Source organism: Pagrus major, chromosome 21 (genome assembly GCF_040436345.1).
Source record: "Pagrus major chromosome 21, Pma_NU_1.0".
Classification (NCBI taxonomy): domain Eukaryota; kingdom Metazoa; phylum Chordata; class Actinopteri; order Spariformes; family Sparidae; genus Pagrus; species Pagrus major.
Window position 1 is genome coordinate 26,297,132 of NC_133235.1, and position 20,572 is coordinate 26,317,703.

Here is a 20,572-nt window from a genome sequence, read left to right on the forward strand (position 1 = left end):
TATTTGTGCTACATTCTGTATAGATCATTTTATTCTTCAGTTTCCCATGTTGGATTGAACAGACTCTTTTTTTATTGTTGATATTTTTCTAAGACTTTCTTTTGTTTGTGGGTTTTTTAAATATTTTGAAATGTTGTGTTTTGTGACAGAATCCTAACAAAAATGTAATAAAACCACCAGAAAAGCCTATTTTACCTTCAATATGAACTGTTATGTTGTCATATATATATATTTTTTTACAGATACAAGGTTTAAATCATGGTTAAATGAGTTTAAAGACTAAACACCTTGATGATAAATTAGCTGAAGACACATTATAATAAAGTTTTGAAATGGAATAGGCCCTGACGTCACTTCCGGGTTTAGTCGGACAGTAGTAGAAAAAAAAAAAAAAAAATCTGGTTGCCATGAATTTCAGCTAGCTAGCCACCGACAGCTGTCAGCACGCTTGAGTAAAACCATCCATGTCAAGACAAAAGCAGGATTTTCGGAGTCGTGTGCTGCTTCTGTGTACATATAGGCGCACACCAGCCTGCCTGCCGACCTACTGTGAATCGGTAAGTAGCTAGCTTTGAGGCTAGCGAGCTAGCGAGCTAGCCGCCGCCGCTAGCAGCTCTGCCTTGCTAACGGGTAAGTGGTGATATTTTGACTGTTCGCTGGCGTTTAACCTGCTCCGGTGGGTGGGTGTCGCTTGTCTACCTTCCCAGTTTATATGTATGCAACGTCAACGTACTGCTCCCGGGGGGTTTGTGCCCACATCACTGGCTAACGATAGAGGTTAATATCGTTGTTAACCATGTAGCTACCATTAGCATATCAGTCGCTCCCCTGTCGCTGTCTGTGTCTGTGCTGAGGGGGTGTTTTAATTAGTCACCGGTGTCCACGATCACATTAGGGGCATCTGAGTCACTTTAATCCCGATGTGAGGTTGTAGCAGCCCTGGTTCGTGGATAAATGCATGTAACTTTCGCCCTAATAAGCGCTGGTTGGTTACAGGAGCTGTAAAATGATGACAACAACAACAGCTGTCGCCTGAACCCATTTAATGAGTCAGTGTTGTCTTTTAGCTGCAAGTCAGTTATATCTTCCTCATAGCTGTCATCTCAGGTTACTGTTATACTACACTACCCTATGCCCGGTTTCTGTGTAATTTGGTCCCAACAACTGTATTTTATAAAGTGATTGTTAATATTTGTCACGTCACTTTATATCAGCACATTAAAGCCCCAGAGAGAGCTACAGTACATAAGAAAGACCAGGTCAACTTAGGTGATCGTGCCTTTGTGACTATATGTTTACACGTACGTTATGTTGCCACATGACGTCAAGCCATTTTGATGTGTTCTCATTTCTTTTTTTTTAATAAAGATCCAGCTGGCTAAGTGACCAGAGCAGGAAGCCTTGGCACCGTCGTGTGCCAGTTCATTTCAAGACCCACGGATCTCTGAATCCAGGTGAGTTCATATCGGGATAAACGTGCAGGGTTTGCACCTGGAAATCGGTTAATGGGTGGAGGTTGTAAGCACCATCTGTCTCTGCTGTTACTAACTTGAAGAAAGAGTTAATTTGAGCCTGAGCCTTGATGAGCTGAATATTATATTTTTAATAAAAATGTAACATGTTCTGGCAACAGTGGAGGCACAGACCCTGTTGAAAATCGAGGTTAAAGGCTCTTGTTATTCTGTTTTCCTGCCACCTAATTACTCCATCTGCCATGTTTGTTTGTTTTTTTTACCAGAAGATGAACGGTCTGTCCATACGAGAGCTATGCTGCCTGTTCTGCTGCCCCCCATGCCCCAGCCGCATTGCAGCCAAACTGGCTTTCCTCCCTCCAGAGCCCACCTACGCCCTTCTCCCTGACCCAGATCCAGGTTCTGGAGCTGGAACTGGAACTGCTGCTGGACCCACCTCTGGGGCTTCTGTGCCTTCTATCGGAGCCCCAGGACTGCGTTCCCGGCTCGGCACTAGTAGTGGAAGTGACCGAGGAGGTGGAGGAGGAGGCGGAGGAGGAGGTGGAGGCGGCGGCGGTGGAGGTGGAGGAGGTGGAGGGGGAGTAGGAGGAGGAGGAGGTGGTGGTGGTGGTGGTGGTGGTGGTGGTAGCAGCAGCACTAGCACTAGCACTGGGGCTGAAGGCAGGTGGAAGCTTCATCTCACAGAGAGAGCGGAGTTCCAATATTCACAGCGAGAGCTGGATGTGACGGATGTGTTCCTGACCAGATCTAGCCGAGGGAACAGGGTGGGATGCATGTACATTCGCTGTGCCCCCAATGCCAGGTGAGACGCACACAACGACCCCTTCTTTGTGTTTTGCTTGTGCTTTAAATGTGGCAGCTTGTCTGTCTTCTGATGGAACCAAATACAAACACTTCTCTTAGTCACACAGTTATATCCCGTGTTTTTCCATCAACTCCCAGTACAGCAGTGTCCCTGCCTAACCTCAGCCTGCTTCCTAACTTCCTTCTTTCCTCTTCCTCCTTTGTCTCTCAGGTTCACAGTGTTGTTTTCCCATGGCAATGCAGTAGACCTGGGCCAGATGAGCAGCTTCTATATCGGCTTAGGCACACGCATCAACTGCAACATCTTTTCCTATGATTACTCAGGCTACGGTGTTAGCACCGGCAAGCCCTCTGAGAAGAACCTTTATGCTGACATTGATGCTGCCTGGCACGCCCTGCGCTCCCGGTAAGCAGGCACAAACTGTCCCTTCCTGTTCTGATAGGGTCCAAAAATGAACACCAAATGCCAATTCAAGTGATTTTGGTGGATAAATCAGTGAGAGTCACTCACATAACTGGCCAGTAACGTTTTGTGAGGACGGCATTTGGTTGGCTCAGTTATACACAAAATTTGTCCCTGCTGACCACGGTACTAATCTCTGTGACCATCAGCCAGTCAAATCAAAGCTAAACAATGGCTCTGTATCAAACAGGCTGGTGATTGGCTGTCGCACGCTGTGCTCTGCAGGAAGTCACATCATTTATAATTCTGAAAAATAATCCTGTTGTTTATCTGCTGCCAGCTTGGTAAATGAGCCTAATGTTAGCAGAAACTTACGTTCCCAGGTGGCGATGCAGGGGAACTTTGAGGCCACTGAAACACTCTGGCTGAAGAAAACAAACTTTTATGGATTATGGAGTATTTACTCAATGAATCTGTGTTTAAAGTAGTCTTTACACAGGTAGGGTTATATGCTGTATTGGTATTAAAAATGGCTGGTAGTAATTGTTACATTTCACATTTTTTGGGGGCTTTGCAGTCCTGGGCAAGTGAGGCATGATGCTCTCTGCTTATGATGTTCTCGTTCAAACCGTCTATTGTTGATATGATACGAAACACAAAGATGCCTGTTCCCCTTTGTCGGACTGGAAGGCTTACCGAACCATTTGTTTATTTGCAGAATAAAAGAGATTCCTATTCTGATATTCTGTGCTAAAATCTGTGTGTGTGATGTCTCAGGTACGGCATCAGCCCTGAGAATATCATCCTGTACGGACAGAGCATCGGCACTGTGCCCACTGTGGACTTGGCATCACGGTTTGAGTGCGCTGCTGTGGTCCTCCACTCTCCTCTCACCTCTGGCATGAGAGTGGCCTTCCCCGACACCAAGAAAACCTACTGCTTTGATGCCTTCCCTAAGTAAGTTTCTGGACAGAGAGCGTATTTTAGTTTTATTTTCCCGTGTTTTCACTATAATATCCTAAAGTGACATTTCATTCTAAATCAATTTTTTTTAGTATCGAACACTCACACCACTGTAAACTCGAAAGGTTTCTGTAAAAAGAACAGAGCTGTGGTTGTTATTACTTGAATTTACATGAAACCCGAACTGCGACAAATTATCACGGCTGAAGAAGGAAATCTGAAAATGTCAAACCACTCCTGTGCTATTATCGACTTCTCTCCTGTTGGCCAAAATGTTCCAAAGCCGAAACATTTGTGAATCCAGAGCCTCTATTAAATTTAATATAATCGGTGTGACACGTCTAACTGTTGTTCCTATGGAGGTTGAATGAGCTTACTGTGAGTCGCGTCTGAGAAAACTGCATAGGAAATGAATTAGGCTGGACAGTGTTAGAGATTTATGTAATTTTGGTCGAATTATTTCTCCTCTTAATATCTCTGGTTATATTAGACCTCTGTGTGCAGTGTTGCGTATCATTTAATGAGTTTACAAGATTTTATTGTTTATTTTATATTTGGATCCCCAGTGGTTGTTACCTTGGCAACAACTACTCTCCCTGTAGTTCATATGTTTGTGTTTTGCAGATGTGATAAAGTACTATTTGTATTGCATATGCTGGTTATTTAAAACTTCTGAAAACATTGGGATTTCATGATTTATTCTTATAATGTGCTGTAGTGTATGGAGCCATGTTTTTGATTTAACAATGATAATTAGTATTTGGACGTGGATGAAAATGAAAACTTGACTGACTGGAATCCGTTGTAATGAAGAAAAACTGACTGAATCCACTGTTTTTTGTCAAAGGAGAAAACCTTTTACGTCCATCGTTACGCCCAACGGGGGTGGTTGATACTCATAAGACAGATTTTAGGTGTATAGTTTCAAAGAAAGGAGGAGGACGGAGCACACTGATACATTTGCAGGCTTTAATTGTTGTCTGCACAATTGATTTTATACAACGTTGTTTGCACAATTAAAGATAGCAAATTTATCAGTGTGCTCCAGTTCCCCTCCTTGCTTTAAAAGTTCTGCTGCATTTTGCCGGACGATGAGCGTCTAGTCTATTTATCCACCTTTTAATTTATTTTTGTTAAGCTCCGTCCACAGTTCTGATGTCACAAATCTTTAATACTGTCTTCTGACTTTATAACTGTACTTACCTGTTGGCAAAATGTAGATTAACCTAAACAAAACCTACGTCTTAATGGGATCATATATATATATACTACATAACGTAATACTTACCTAATTTGCTTGAATGATAATAATTAAAAAAAGAAGATAGTTTGTCCAAAAATCAGACCTAAATTTGGTTAAAAATGATCTTGAAAAGGTCTTAAAACCATTAACTTTAGGTATATGATACTGTAGACACCCTGAATTCACTGAAATGTATCTGAAACATGTTGACTGAAATGCACATTGTCATTGTTGGTCGATACAGATGGAAAAATGACCTGGTGTAACCTGATTTGTGCATTAATAGCCTGCCATCATTTCTTTTTCCAGCATAGAGAAAGTGTCAAAGATCCCGTCTCCAGTGCTCATCATCCACGGTACAGAGGACGAGGTGATCGACTTCTCTCACGGCCTCGCCCTGTTCGAGCGCTGCCCCAAGGCCGTGGAGCCCCTCTGGGTGGAGGGAGCCGGTCACAACGACATTGAGCTTTACAGTCAGTACCTGGAGAGGCTACGGCGCTTCATCAACCAGGACCTGGCTGCACAGCACGCCTGAGAAACAAACATCAGCCTCTCTGCGTTTTGTATGAATGGGACGGTGTGTGTGCGTATGTGTGAGTCGGTGAGGACGTCAGCATGATACAAAAGTACGGGTGAGAAACTGACTTATAATGGATGTGTGATTTTCGTCACATCTGTGTGTCTTTGAAGCAGCACACCTTTTAGGTTACTTTTCAACAACACCTTTGTTGAGATAACTTCCTGTTTTAAAGGTGAAAACGGTTTTTAACACATCATTAGCTGCACCCATCTGTGCGGCGGAGTGTGGTGAAACACTAAAAACAACAACTTCACAGATCTGTTTTTTTTTTTTTTTTTAAACATGGAGAATGTTATGAATTATAGTTTTAAAATGTGTCACTCACATGAATTAATTAAGAAGTAGAGACGTGTTTTGTCCTAAAAGGCACACAGATGTAGTTTTTAAGTATGCCATGTTAGTGAATGTATGAGTGTGTACTCATATCTCTCCTGAATAATGTGTGCACATGTTTGTATGTGTGTGAGAGTGAGTGTGTGTTAGTGTGTGTGTGCGAGCGGGGCATTGCTGAAACAAATGAAGGACATCCTGATGACTTGGACAGCTGCAAGTGGAGGAGGCTTACGGAGACTTATCAATATTGATGTTTTTTTTGTTTTGTTTTCTTTGATTATGCGTGTATGTATGAAGAATACCTCCACAGCTTGACCAGTTCTCTCACCAGTGGACAAACGCTGGTCAAGCATGTGCCCCTACACCCCTCCTCCACCTCCTACACTCCCTGTTTACCTGTTAATGGACATCCATCTGACTGCCAGGGCATTTCCCAAGTTGTTGTCCAGCTAACACTAACCTACTTTACTTGTGTGGTTTTGGGGGTCCATCTACTTTCCTTTCGGTGTCGGTTACGGCGGATACACGAGGACTAGTCTGGAATACTGTCATGGCTCGTACGGCTGTCGGGTGTCTCATACTTTCCCTTCATTTTTTTTCGACTCTGATAAGATCACAGAATGGCCGGCTTCCACTTCATTTCCTGGCTGTGCTATATAGCTTTAGCGTTTTTACTGTCCACAGAACAGGGGAAATTATTTAGATTTCCCCGCTTTTTCCCATCCAGTCGTACATATTTGCGATGAAGAATGATGGTGTGGTTGAAATGGGAACAGGTCGTCGAGAGCCACACCGAGAGTGTCTCTGTTCATGTGGACATTTCTTTGGCAGCCATAGAACAGCTGTAGGAGTGCAGGTTTACACAGTAATTTCCATGTCACATTCGATCTGTTGGCTCCCGTGACATGGTTGTATCCCTGCTGTATTTACTGATATTTGATGTTTAAAGGTAGACCGCTTTGACTTGGCAACAGCAGGAATAAGTCAGATTTAAAGGAATAGTTTGACATTTTGAAACGTGCTTATTTGCTTTCCTGCTGAGAGTTATGAACCTATCTGCAAAACCACAACACGTCATTTTCACACTTCAACTAATCGGTAATCGATTGACCGTTGCTGCTCTACTTTCAGGTGGATTTTGTTACCTTTGCACAGAGTCAGGCTAGCTGTTTCCCTCTGTTTCCAGTCTTTATGCTAAGCTAAGCTAACCGGCTGCTAGCTCTAGCTCCTTAATGACTGCGCAGACATGAAAGCAGCATCATTCTTCTGATTGAACGCTAAGCAAGAAAGCAAAGAAGTGTGTTTCCTGAGTGTCAAACTGAACATCTGAGTCTGAAGTGCAGCTGTTGACGAGGTCTGTGTATAATTTGTCTCTTCTGGTGAACGGACCCCTTCTGGAGCTCGATGTTCTGGTTCTAAAGGTGTAAGGAGACAAAGTAGCTGCTTGGTTCACCAAACTAATGAGGATCATGTCTGGTTTATTCAGAATAGTCGGAACATCTTTTGTGTAATATCGATTACTTGTAGTCTTACAGCACAGTTTGTTTACCCAGTGTTGTTGCAGTAGGACTCATTACCAGGCTCGGTCAGCCCGCTGTTCTCATTCACCCTCAGCACATTTGTGTTTTTCGTCGTTTTCGTCTCGATGTAATTAATCCGAACGTGTTTTTTGACGTAGTGTAGGGCCATGGATTATTTGTCTCAGAACCATGTGTCGTCGTCGTTGTGACTAACAGTGTGATTCAGATCGGGCGCCCGGACGGCACATCATGCCTACTTGCTCTGTTTAACCTCTGTGGCCCTAAAAATGTACAGGAGCTCTCTTATGGGTGGCAGCACGCTTCATGTCTGACACAAGCCATATTTGAGCCTCTCACTGTTTGTGTGGTGCAGGTTCCACCACACACACCTTTGCACATCATTACACATGCACACACACACACACATTGAAACACAACATACACATGCATACACGCGTAATACATGTACTGTAGGATACAGTATCTTTACACATTTATATATATCAGATCAAGCATGACAAAAGCAGGTCTTAAGTTCAGCACTATTGTACAAAGCATCCAAAGTGTAATAAGGGTATAAAATGTAAGTTTGTGTGTCTTCATTATTATTGACTGTCTTCTACAGGCCAGCATTAGGGATACTAACATCGCGTTTGAATCAGTAGGCTCCGTGTGTAGTCCTGAAAACGGACAAGAACTGTGGCGTCGCTATCACCACATTTCAGATCTACACAAGGCGTCTGCTGCATCGGAGACCCGTCAGTTTCAGTGATAGTAGCTGCGTTTTTTTTTTTTAAATTTTTTTTAAGGGAACATGTTCTGAACTAGCACTGATCTGATTACTCCATTTTTGGGAGTACTAGTGGGTCTCGGTAAGCAGTGGAAAGTTTACTAAAAACACCACTCGCTCTCTGTCATCTCTTTCGAACAGGGAATCTTTCCATTCTCATGCTGCGCTTCGTGTCTCTGATATTTAAATAATGGAAATCTGTTACCATCTTGAGCCAGGGATCTGAGCTGTCAGAAGAATTAGAGAGAAATATCGCCTCTCTCTGAGAAGTAGAAGTAGGCCTCAGTTTCTCCTGGACAGGTCGTGTTTATCAGGGAAACCACTGGATCCACCTTTTCATTCATGGGGTTCAAGAGACGGGGTGGAGACTTGCCGTTTTATTGATGCACCACTATGGTTGACGTATATTGTATCCTCTGGCCCTGAATGTTTATTGATGGGGGTGGGAGGGGAGGGTCGAACAGTGAAAACTGTATGCATGTCTATTGTGTTTTGCAGAGCAAGTGACGGGGTGGGATGTTATCTCTATTATGTATTCTATGTGAGGGTAAAGCTGAACTCATGGCATCGGAACATTGAAGCGCTTTTTAAAGAAAAAAAAAAAACGGGACGTTTATTTGAATTTTTTTATTGCTGATACTAACTGATGTATTGTTATGAGTTTCGTGCTAGAGTTTGAGCGGGGCAGTGGTGGGCGGGAGGGTGGCTAGGCGGGTGGGAGGGGGCTAGACAATATTAGTGGGCTGTTTATATGGTTACTGTACTTACCTATTCTATTCTTTGTATTATGATTTGTAATTTTATGTTGCTTTTTTGAACTGAGAATATGATGTAATGAAATTAATTCATGGGACTGAATCTTGACCTTTTTATGGACAACAAAATAATAAAAAAAAAGATCACTTATGTACAAAAATATGAAACTGAATGTATTGTTTTTATAATATACAATTTTACAGTCATTGTACATTTATACAGTGCATAAGATAATAAGAATGGGTACAAGATGTGGTAGTGATACAAAAATTGCAATATTTATATGTACATAAAGACTCGAGATATAATATTTGGATGACATGACTCGTTATACCAGTTACATTGGTGTTTTGAATAATATAAAAAAATCATACAATCACTTATGTATCACCACAGAGTTTTTAAAACCACATTATTTATTGTACCTTTTCAATGTATACACAGAACTCTCCGGATGTTTAGTCAGTAAGTTCACCCAAAAATTAAAATCCAGTCATTATCTACTCGCCCCCATGCCGAGGTAAAATGACTCCATAACATACAGCTCAACCGGCATAATCCAAGTCTCAGGAAGCTCCAAGATCCCAAATTGATTTGAAAAAACATTGTTTACACCTGCTGCTCAGTTGACCATGAAGCTAGTGGTCCTATTAGCTGACTCTGACTCCTGAGCTTTACTATCAGACGATCCCCTCTCCATTTTCAGAGACCGGCCGAGCCAGAGCTAGCTGGTTAGCATATTAACTTACAAAGATATCTCTGCAACACAATACATGAAGATTTTTAACGCAGTTTCTTCAGTTCTTTTGATGTTTTAGGTAAGTTTTGAATGTTTTAAACTAAAATTCTTACATGTTGAACCTCTAAAGCTAAAATCTCCACTGTAGGGTGTAAATAACGTCTTTTCAAATCTATTTGGGATCACGGCGCTTCCGGAGACTTGGATTACACTGGGGGAACTGTATGGAGCCACTTTATTTATTTTGGGTTTGTTTATTTTACATTCTTAAAGAAGTACCTATCTGCTTAAGTTGTTACGACTATGAAACTTCACCCTGTTATCCATTAGCATGAGGGTGAGTAGATAATGAGTTCCCATGTTTGGCTGATCTTTAAAATTGGTTTCAAGTCATGGAAATCAATCATGGCTGTCACAGACTCTCCAGTGTCTATAAACAGGGTTGATTTGACAAACAGGAAGCAGCAAAAGTTACATAACATTTTATATTTTGAGACATTTCAGTGCCTGGAGAGAACTCAGTGAAATCCTGCCTCTGCCTCGTGTAGCAGCCCTGCCCTCTGCTGGCTGATTGTTGTCATTAAAAGTCTGACGTGACTCCTCCAGCAGTGAACTTAACTGAATGTGAGCCCTCATTTCATAACATACAGATGACTTAACCTCAAGCAACGACAAAGAGCTTCTTTGTCAAGCTCGACTCGGTTGTGTTCTCACTGTTACTGGTTGTGTTGATCCAAAATGGCAGGGACTCCAGCAGCCTCTGCTAGCTGAGCTCAGCTGTTCACCGGCCAGGAAATAAACATGGCTTCAGCAGGCCGCCTCCATATGGCTCAGTGCAGGAGATCTTCGTGTCAGTTTTTGATCCGTCAGCAGAAAAAACAGCGCACTCCTCACAGAAATATTGTCCTGGTGTTTCTCTGCCAACACAGCCAGTCATCCAATGTAGTTCACCGCGTGAGGCCTGTTCAGACATCCCAAAAGCATCCTACTGCTGACCTGCATCCTCTGCAGACAGGGTGTTAACGCAGGAGGCTTATTTTCTACTGTGAGTCAACTTGTTAGTGCACAATGTTGTACATCGCTTTGGACAGAATGATTCACTGAAGGTGCATCGCATGTCAAATGGGCTGAGTCTCGCAGATAAGATGCTTTTGGGAGTGTGTCTAGACAGAGATCAATGAAGAGCAGAATCTTAATAAAGTGGATGCAGAGAGTTCCTACAAGGATTTGTTTGTCACGGCGTCCTGCCACTCGCTACGTTTCTTGGAACCTGCAGAAGAAGAAGAAGCAGCATGAGGAGGAGACAGTGGAGGAGGAACTGATCCCGATACCCGGAGAGAACCCACAGAGACAAAAAATATTTAAAGTATCAAATCTAAAGTTTTCAATTATGCAGAATGAGTCTAAATTTAGATGCATTAATATTTAAGCACAATTCTACTGTAGCTACTTTTCGTTTAATGTCCATGTTCAGTGCATCATATTTTATGTGCGGTGTTGAGCACTTGTAGCAGTCCAATTGTTTGACTTGCTATTTTTCTTAGTTTGGGCTGATTTTCCTCATGTCTGATCGCAGGGGATTCAGATCGCCTGTGCACAGGTGGGGAGACTGACTCCTGATTGAGGAGTGGAAGCAGCTTGGGGAGTTTCCCTCCCAGCCAATCAGGGTGTGACGACATCCTGATTGAAAGGCTTAAGAGAGGTGGGAAATGGCACACCGGTGGCTCTCACCCTCAGTCTGAATCGCTCCCTGAATTACCGAGAACCTCATTCCCCCTTAGATCGCCAGCCAGAAACTCTGGTCTGTTTAGGCCCTATTTTGTTTTCTTGTCTGTCCACATCTTTCTTAAGGGAACTTTGATTATTTGGGGAACCCCTTAAAACCCAGACACCTTCAGTTTACCATTTTATCTTCCTGGGGCTTGTAGGAGCACATTTAGCACATTGTAGCGGGAAGAGGCATTTGTTTATTGTAGTAGCGGACATTGGGCATTCCCCTAGTTTTACACGTTTTTTGGTTATATTTTTATGTAGTTTGGGCTGGCAGCCAGTACCGCCACATACTAAACAACATGTAATCAAATTACACTGGTAGTTTAACCAGAGTTCAAGTTATAATCGCAGCTATGTTGGGTTTTCGTTAGGAGTCAGCAGCAGCCTTTTGTTTTGGTGGCATGGGAGCTACTACTGTACCTACTTATTTTCTTTTAGCCTGTTCATATCATTCATGTAAGTGATATGCATGACATGGAAACATGCATTAAATTGTGATTAAAATAATGGTTGTTGGTAATTTATTAGCAACCCCCACAGATGTGTGATTTTACTGCTTTCATGGCAGCTCGGCCCCCACTGGCTGAGTTTAACTGTATCTTGCAGTAGCTCGGCTTGTGGCTCATCTACGTTCACATTTCCATCGTGATTCAAGTAGTTATTACTTTTTTTTGCCATTTTTTTGTGTAGTGAAACAATTTTGAGCCATGAAAGGCCAAATTTATCATTTTCTTTAACCATGTAGTTTTTGTCTCTTGGCTTTAGTTAAACTATATTTCTCTCCCTGGCAGCTGTGCTGTAGGTAAACTTCTAGTGTGGAGTAGTGGTAGCTTCCAAACTTAGTCAGTTCTATTTAAGTAGTGGTGCCACACTGTCGTACAAACCGGTGCATCATCTCAACACGTCAACGTTTAAACTGGGTGTGACGCTGCTGGAATGTGATCACTTATCTTTTGTCTACGCTGCCGTCATGAACCTGCAGAACTACTCCCACGTCTAATCTGATCTGCAAGTAATGGTTTTAAAAGTCACCTAAAACTGGTTTGAGCCATCTTGACGTTTTATTCCAACACACTTCCTTTTCTGTGTCCTTTTCCTCGACCTTTCCTTTTGTTTGTGTGTCCACTCACTCTTTGTGGCGTAGAGACAGCTCGGTCAGCGCTCCCAGAGAGTCCAGCTGTGCCTCCAGAGCCACGATCCTCAGGCCGATGTACCCCGACGCCAGCAGCAGCACCACCATCCTACAAGACACACGATAAACACTTTGGCTTTTACGCTCACCCACTACAATGCACTCTTCACTCACATACTTTCACTCACAAAGTGAAAGTATTGCACAGAACAAATCGAAAGCTTAGCAGACGGTTTCAGATCAGTACAAACTGTACAGTCCTAACAATAAGATATCAGTAAATTGCATCTGTGTTGAGCCTGAGAGAACATTGTGTGATGTTTCCACAACTCGAGGATTAGATTATTTTATTTCCTTGACGGATTCCAGTCCATCCAGAAAGACAACATACCGAAAGTTTCATGGAAGAATTCAACAAAAAGCAGACAAACTGTGTTATAGGGCCTTTAAGTGCTCTTTGAATGTCTGAACTCACAAAATCAAACTCCATCGCGCTTGTTTAACATCCATGTTTACTACTGAGATATGAGACATAAAAGTACTTCATTACCAGTAAAAATCCTGGAGTTAAAGCCTACAGCTCCGGTCAAAAGTAACTGCATTATTATAACTGATGCATTAAAGTGTGAGTATAGTTTTGTAGCTTTGTAATTTTGTAATTGATTGAGGCAGAGAAGATTTTTTCTTGTTTTTTTTTTCTTGTTTTTTTTTTCCTTGTAGTTTTTGGGTTGTATCTTTATGGCAAGAAAGCTGGCAAGCCACGGGCGGCGGTTTAAGACGGTGTTTCAACATCTGTAGGTGTGAAACCACTGGATATTTCTTTAAGAGGGACCACTGCACTTCAACAATTGTAATCATGACACCACTGGATGTTTTGAAGGAGACCTCGGGACATTTCCAGCCAAGTTTGTAGCAACTAAACCAGGTCTTTTAGGCCCAAACATGAACTTCATCTGAATATCCAACGCTGACATTTTAGACATTTATTCTGGTGATTCGGTACAAGGAGCCTTTATTTTTTGTTGATTCTGGTGGCCCCTGTGGACAAAAGCACTGCATCTGTTTTGGAGACCAGTGAAATTGAAATGTTTTCTTCCTTTTTACAGAGGGATGTATAGGGATGAGGTAATGCATCTTTTTGTGGCTATGTAATTTTAATAACTGTAATGTGACGATGGTGAAAAACAATCATTTTGTTGTGCTACAGCTGAGGTTATCAACAATCCCTGGTAATGTTACAGAAGGTCTTCACAATAATAAGCCAACAGCGAGATGTAGCTCTGTAGCTAGGCCAACGTAACATGTTCAGTTCTGCACCAGTTGTTTCGTAAGTATCTGCTGCTGACACCTTCAGCTTCTAAATATTGAGTTCGTTTTGTAACCAGTTAAAAGTTCCTTGTACTACGTTTAAGTAAAGTACTTGAGTGAATGTAATTAAAGCAGTGACGGTGGAGCCTCAGCTGTGAGAAACAATAACACTCACATCAACATGTAAAGGTAGAAGAGGAGGCTGAGATTCCTAATTTCTCTGAGGAGGAAGAACGGTGTGACCCTCTCAACGATCCTCCAAATCCACGATACAGCTAGTAGAGACAAAAATCAGCTGGTTATCAAATGATGGCACTCTCCTCTTTGCTTTATGGGTAACTATAAGTAGATATTACAGTATGTGTGTATCTGTGAGCTCTTACTCAGGGCTTCTGTATCTATTAAGCTGTTTTGACGGCTGGAGCTGCATCTTGGTGGACCTGGAAAGACACAAATAAACATTGTTGCATTCAGTGGTCTTGTTCTGATGGTGATGATCCAAACAACACAATATTAACCAGTGATGCTCACTCCACCACACACTCCTCCCTCTGTTTTCTCACCTTCGCTGGATGTCAGAGGGAAGCCGTTATCAAGACAAATGCTGTTCTGTCTGCTTGAATCTCGATCCATGCTGTCCTCCAAACTTGAATAACTCGAGGCCTGCTGACAAGGACATACTTCAGGTTAAAGTCTGTCGTTGCGTATTGTGCGCCCTTATCATCTCGACTATAACAACATGACTGAAATTCCTGCTTTGGTTGAGTTCGATGACAATACCTACCAGGTCGTGATCTGCCTCGTTCTCTGCAGAGGAGAGATGTGGGCTGCTCACGCCCTGTTTCAAACAAACACACAGAAGAAACACGAGTTTAAGCTGCAAACGGCTGTTTGATAAATGATCTCGTTATTCGCGTGTGGATTGGTGAATGAGCTACCTGTGCGTGCGAGCAGACGGTTTCGAGGAGTTTGTAACACATCTCACGGTTTCTCAGAGACACAAAAGAGTGCTACAACAGAGAAAAGAAAGAGGTTATTAATCCTGCACGCTCAGTGCTGAGGAAGTTAATTTGCTTTGAGAATCTGCTCCTTTCACTGCAGGAAGTTTGAATTCCTGCAATTTCCCTTCTTCTTCTTGACTCAGTTCTCATCTTTCTTTTCATTGATTAGTGGTTAACACTAAAACCAATGAACACACTGAGTCAATAATTAATTAGGGGCAGTGGTGTCCTAAGGGTTAGAGCAGCAGGCTTGTGACTGGGAGGTGAAAACTCACTACTACTAAACTGAATGTTTAAAAAGGTGCTATATGTAAGTTTACATGCAAGGGGCAGCAGTGAAAACGCTAATGCTAGGCTAACTATTGTTCTGCTTCTACTTCCTTCACTTGGTTTCTTGCCCTCGAAGCACCATTTCTTTATCCTCTCATGTTGGACTGACTAGGCCCTACAGTAACTCGCTTTCGCCTCTTGAGGTACAAAGTGGTATTACGGGACGAGACAGAGGACAACCTCAACCTCCTCCTCGTCTTCGGATCCCTATCCTGTAGCCTTCATCAACCTGAGTAGCAATATTTAGCTTTAGGTTGGATATTGGACAGACATTCACTCCGGAGACACCCAGCGACGTCTCGTTACTCAGTTTCACCCAGTGTTGGCAGCAGGAGGACGGTTAGCTGTGTGCTTCATGAAATCAGTTTAATATTATTTTTTTTTAAAATCATAATTTTCACTAATATCGTCAGCGTAGAACATTTTTAATCTATGTTTTTATTGCCGATTATACGCGTTACTCACTAACTGTATAATATTTAGGATGCTCATTTAAAAATATAAAGTCTTATTCAATGAAAGTCCATATGATTCTTCTTCATGTAGGACAGGTTGGGGCCCTTGAATTCAGAAGGTGTACCGTTGTATTTAAAAAAAAGAAAAAAAAGTGGTATTTTTCAGTTCAATGAGGAAAATATGTGTAAAAATATCTCCTTTCTTGACATCAAGAATAATAAATCAGATAAATAAATAGTGAATAAGAAGAATTCGTCTGACCTTCTCTCCATCAGCAGTTTGAACAGACATCATGGACAAAGCTGAGTTGTGTTTCTTCACCTCCATGACGCTGGACGCAGGAATCACCACCTGCAATGTGTTGACAACATACTTTTGATTTTGATTCCTTCAAAACCTTCAGGAGAAAATTACAGCCATGTAATCACAATGAGGCCTGCACATGGATAACCACAGTGAAGAACAAGCTTGTTCCTCCGAGAAGTCAGCCTTTATGTTAGGGGATAAAAGCCATGAGTGAAATCTCAGAAAGTGTGTTACCTTGGTGTCTTTCAGCAGCACAGACGAGTGAAAGCACACATGATGCTCGGACACAAAGAGTTTTCCATGATAGAGGACCTCCTTCTGCAGGGCACAGGTGAACGCTGCAACACAGATCGACACACAGGAACACAACAGGTATAATTTGAGGTTGTGAGGTAATAAAAGAAAGAGCAATGTCAACTCGACCGTGACGTGTTTCAGCTCCTACAGACCACAACAATAAAAAGGCAGCACTTAATCGAACAGAGAATAAAAAAGGTCACAATGTGTGAAGTCATCTCCATAATCAATATCAGCGAATGAGTAACAGACTGTGGACCTGAGCTCCACTCACTCTGTGTCAGGTTCTCCGCCTCAGGAATCTCTTGGAACAGTTTGTGGAAAGTTTTGTTGTGCTTCAGGAAGCTCTGCAGGGAGAAAATACTCAAGTGTTCACACAAGACGGTACACAAGCGGTATGATGAGTGACGTTTTATTTGTAGCACACAGGAAACAGGTTCGCTGTCTGTTGTCTGAAATGCAACACTTGGTGCAATATGTGAGAAACAGCCACCTGTTGAATTCATGGGGGAGTATTGTTGACACGTTGGCACAGGAGCTTTGAACCTGTACGGGCCAGGCTAGCTGGTTAGCGAGCTAACTTCAGTATATATTTCTGTTATAATATACAAAATGTCAAAACTGTTATTTCTTCACATTGTGTTGATTTTTTTGTTACATTTTTAATGCTTTCAACTAAAATTCTGACGTATTTCACCTTCAAACCTGCAATAACTCTTTTTGGCCAACATTTACTCTCTTTTGCCTCTGTTTTTGTTCTCCACCGCCAGCTCCTGAGTTAAATATCTGGCTCTTCAGCTGTTGAATGTTGAAACAGCTTTGTTCACAAGCTAGCTGCTAACTGTGTCTGTCTGGTGTTTGGTGCTCAGCAGGTAGTGTTCAGAGTTGTTAGAGATTATTCACTGAAAAAAGCTGCCCGCTGTGGTCGAAAACAACACGAGAGAATCAGGCAAAACTGTATAGTTGTAGCCAGACAGCTAAACAATGAACTGCAGATACATTTGGTGCATTATTATTATTATTATTATTATTATTATTAAAAAATATTGATCACAGTTGAATTAATGTCCCCTGTGCTGCAAAGAAAATGTGCTAAAACACTTGCAGGGAACAGGAAGCAGGACTTACATGACTGCTGATGAGCCCGTCTGATCGCTCAAGGTTCTCCTCCGCGATGGTCTGCCTCCTAAGGACACAAGCAGGATAAATGTACCACACTGAGACAGACGAGATAAGGCTGTTATCAGGTCTTTGTCTTGGCTCAAGTTTAAATCACCTGAGGGGCATGTTGGAGTTGAGGCTGTGATTCAGCTCCTGGATCTCCAGTCGGGCATCGTCCAAACTCTGACTCTTTCTTGATTTCTTACTACTGAACCTGCTGCCTCTTCTTCCTCCGAGAGGTCCAGTTCCCTCCAGAGAGCTGCCCCGAGAAAGCAGGAGCGAAATGTCACACTCATGATCAGGTTTTTTTATATGACGCACACAGGTGGGACGGATATAACGACAACGAAGTCAAGAAACTGAGAAAACAATGTGTTGGATTGTGATTGTTGGCAACAATCTTCTCTTTCATTGTTTTCATCGGCGGATGCAGATTTCCCACAAAGATTAGCCGGTTCATTCACAGACACAAAGAACTCGTTACGTAAAGGAACTAAACAAAAGTATCTTTTAAAAAGGGGTTTGAAACTAGAAAGGTGGCAGGGTCCGCCACATATAGAAAGTAAAACAGCATGAAGCTGTGTTGTCCATTTGTTGATTCAGTCATGAAAACAAAGACAGTTTGATTATTTAGTTTGTTCGGGCATAAAATAATCAGCCAAAGAAGATCTTTCTCTCTCCCGATTGAAATTTCTTCCCCAAAACTACAGAGTGCACCTTTAACCTGCAGCGCTAACAACACTGTGGACTGAAGGTAATATCTAATATCCCTGTCTGTTTGAATAGTTCCTATATGTGAGGGCAAAAAGGTTAATCTGGCTTTAAATTCCTTGAGAAACCTCCTCGCGTACCAGCTGTATTGATTTCCTCCCTTGCTCGGGCTAACTGTCAGCCCATTAGACCCTGTGGTTAGTCTGCAGTCTCTGGGCAACAGCAGCAGGTATCCTCTGGAGAATAGTTTCACTTTTGTAAACCAGCAAGCTACAAAACACTGGCGACATAACAAAGACTGTGTGCACACCTGGTGCTTAAAGGGGCTTCATCAATCACACCTGTTGCTCAGCTGTGAATGATGATTAGTGTTGTTTAATTTGAGCTAAACATGATGAAAGATGTGAGAGGAGCAGAGGAAGGAAGGTATTTATACTCACACAGCGCTGTCAAGTGAGAATCTCCTGCTTTTCATGTTCATCATGGAAAATAAGCACTTCCAGCTCACACACATGCACACACACAGACTCACACAGTTTCATACATGCAGAGTGACACTACACCACAGAGTGAAACGACTTGTGTGTGATTCTTGATTTCCTGCAGCTACTCAGAGGCAGGTGACAAAATAACAAAGGATTTAGGATTGGTTTGTTATTGTTGAATCAGCCAATCAGCTGTGAGAGGAGGGAGTCTGCAGTCAAACTGAACCAATGGGTGATGGCAGGCAGGTGGGAAGGCCACACGCTCTGCACAGCTTCTGCTCCTCATGGCAACAGTTCACACACACACACACACACACACACACACACACAAAGGTATGACACAGGTATGCAGGGACAGCGGTCAGGTGTTTGAGACATGTCTCCTGCTGGGTAACCTGCCCAGCCCTCACAGATAGCCATCAGACTGACTGATGCAGGACAGATAGATATCATGACACGACAGTTTTTAATAAAAATATTTACATTTCTAAAAGACATAATAAAAAATTACAGGCACGACTGGAGAAGAAAAGCGTGTTTTTCTGCTTGATATTGAGCCGAGCGCACTGAAATCGGTGCTACTTACTTTGCTAATGACTTATTATGACTTGTGTACATGCACAGTGGTGTGTTGTGACACGATCAACATGCTACCTGTCAAACAGAAATACAATAAGAGAAAAATATTATGCAATACAGTTGACTTAGCAGAGACACAAGGTCATATATATATATAGAGAGAGAATTGTGAGTCTCTTCCACTCAGACATCAACAGCTTACAATCCTGAGGAGGACGACAGACTGTGTGAGCTGTGTGATTTAAGAGAAGTGAGTCTCATTTTCCTTTTGTAGTTTCTGCACAGACTTTGATGATTTCAGAGAGCATTTTCCACGAAATGGCTCGACAGAACTCAGATGATCAAATATTTGTCTCAACAGCCGGATCACAAGAACTATTTTATCAGCGCTTGACTTCTCCGGCACAGACGATGAAGATCTGAAGATCTGACTGTCAAAGCTGTTTCACTTTTCATGTGTATGCATGCTTATACAGTACGAACGGTGTCTTGTAAGCCCATGCTGGCATAGCTTCATGCATGATATAATAATAATAATAATAATAATAATAATAATAATAATAATAATAATAATAATAGCATCTAAGTTAAAGGTTGGCCATCTGTCAAATAGGGGCAGCATATCACCCAAGTAAATGCAAACTGCTGCTAACTATAGCTGCTGTTAGTCAGTTAGCTCATTTAGCCATGCAGCTAACGGTCCCGCCGTTAGCTGCATGGCTAAGTGTTAGCGTTTACACCGCTAGCTCAGGACCTTTGACCGGGACAGACCAAGGCTAGTGGCGAGCTAATTTAAGTAGATATCTCCTCAATGCAATACAAAGACGTCATAATGACAAAACTGTTATTTCTTCACATTCTGCTGAACAGTTTTTGTTTAGTTTTGAATGTTTTCAGCTACAATTCTTACATATTGCACTTTGCATGTAGCTCTGACTCCAGTCAGGAGAGTGGGAGGAGGCAGGCGTACTGTATGTGGGCACTGCAGCGGTGCGTTTGTCGAGTAGCCTTTGGACATACAAGCTGATACTGCTGCATCCATACTGCAGAAAACTAGCACTGAAACCACTTCAGATATTCACAATGGATATGTATTGTTATATATAGACATGTTTTAATAACAATGCTGCACACAAGTCTTTTAGCACAGCCTCATGTGTACACCACTCTTCATTTTACTGCACATATTATTTAAGCACGTGACAAATACAACTTTTGAATCCTTTGGAAAACAATGTGGCCGTTACAGTTTGGTTCGGCTGGAGGATATACAGAAGAAACAGAGCGATCGCTTGTGTTAAAGGCCCACAAACAGACTGAATGTAACACCAAATCTAATCATTTTGGTCCTTTAGTTTAGTAAAATACAAGATTACACTTTCTCTACGTAATGCTTTGCGATCACTGTATGTATTCCTCAAGCAGAACCA

General features: G+C 42.1%; 2 protein-coding genes across 5 annotated transcripts; one reads left to right on the forward strand and one right to left on the reverse strand.

The window, feature by feature from the left end:
* The first annotated feature begins 399 nt into the window (after nucleotides 1–399).
* LOC141017254 (alpha/beta hydrolase domain-containing protein 17A-like) lies at nucleotides 400–8,788 on the forward strand. 2 transcript variants are annotated; one of them, XM_073491906.1, is made up of 6 exons: nucleotides 400–557; nucleotides 1,369–1,454; nucleotides 1,739–2,274; nucleotides 2,488–2,682; nucleotides 3,457–3,636; nucleotides 5,195–8,788. In XM_073491906.1, exons 3-6 carry the CDS (start codon nucleotides 1,742–1,744, stop codon nucleotides 5,418–5,420), a joined length of 1,134 nt encoding a protein of 377 aa, XP_073348007.1. In that variant the 5' UTR covers nucleotides 400–557; nucleotides 1,369–1,454; nucleotides 1,739–1,741; the 3' UTR covers nucleotides 5,421–8,788. The 2 variants fall into 2 exon arrangements, with proteins under 2 accessions (XP_073348007.1, XP_073348008.1); XM_073491907.1 differs by having other exon boundaries at nucleotides 1,742–2,274.
* A 238-nt stretch (nucleotides 8,789–9,026) lies between these two features.
* LOC141016903 (uncharacterized) lies at nucleotides 9,027–18,667 on the reverse strand. 3 transcript variants are annotated; one of them, XM_073491483.1, is made up of 13 exons: nucleotides 18,519–18,667; nucleotides 17,483–17,626; nucleotides 17,335–17,392; nucleotides 16,481–16,553; nucleotides 16,144–16,247; nucleotides 15,865–15,954; nucleotides 14,755–14,826; nucleotides 14,601–14,654; nucleotides 14,380–14,479; nucleotides 14,200–14,256; nucleotides 13,992–14,091; nucleotides 12,507–12,617; nucleotides 9,027–10,873 (listed from the first exon to the last, which is right to left on the reverse strand). In XM_073491483.1, exons 1-13 carry the CDS (start codon nucleotides 18,590–18,592, stop codon nucleotides 10,858–10,860), a joined length of 1,053 nt encoding a protein of 350 aa, XP_073347584.1. In that variant the 5' UTR covers nucleotides 18,593–18,667; the 3' UTR covers nucleotides 9,027–10,857. The 3 variants fall into 3 exon arrangements, with proteins under 3 accessions (XP_073347584.1, XP_073347583.1, XP_073347586.1); XM_073491482.1 differs by having other exon boundaries at nucleotides 14,380–14,482; XM_073491485.1 differs by lacking the exon at nucleotides 9,027–10,873 and having other exon boundaries at nucleotides 12,503–12,617; nucleotides 14,380–14,482.
* Between the last annotated feature and the right edge of the window lie 1,905 nt (nucleotides 18,668–20,572).

Bases quoted from the DNA above. Each gene is read 5' to 3' on its own strand.
- LOC141017254 (XM_073491906.1), top strand. From the start codon at position 1,742: ATGAACGGTCTGTCCATACGAGAGCTATGCTGCCTGTTCTGCTGCCCC. The intron at 2,275-2,487 runs GTGAGACGCACA...TTTGTCTCTCAG, and splicing joins CGCTGTGCCCCCAATGCCAG to GTTCACAGTGTTGTTTTCCC. The intron at 3,637-5,194 runs GTAAGTTTCTGG...TTCTTTTTCCAG, and splicing joins TGCTTTGATGCCTTCCCTAA to CATAGAGAAAGTGTCAAAGA.
- LOC141016903 (XM_073491482.1), bottom strand. From the start codon at position 18,592: ATGTGTGTGAGCTGGAAGTGCTTATTTTCCATGATGAACATGAAAAGC. The intron at 17,627-18,518 runs GTGAGTATAAAT...TTCTCGGGGCAG, and splicing joins TTCTCACTTGACAGCGCTGT to CTCTCTGGAGGGAACTGGAC. The intron at 14,827-15,864 runs GTCAGACGAATT...TCTCTGTTGTAG, and splicing joins AAACTGCTGATGGAGAGAAG to CACTCTTTTGTGTCTCTGAG.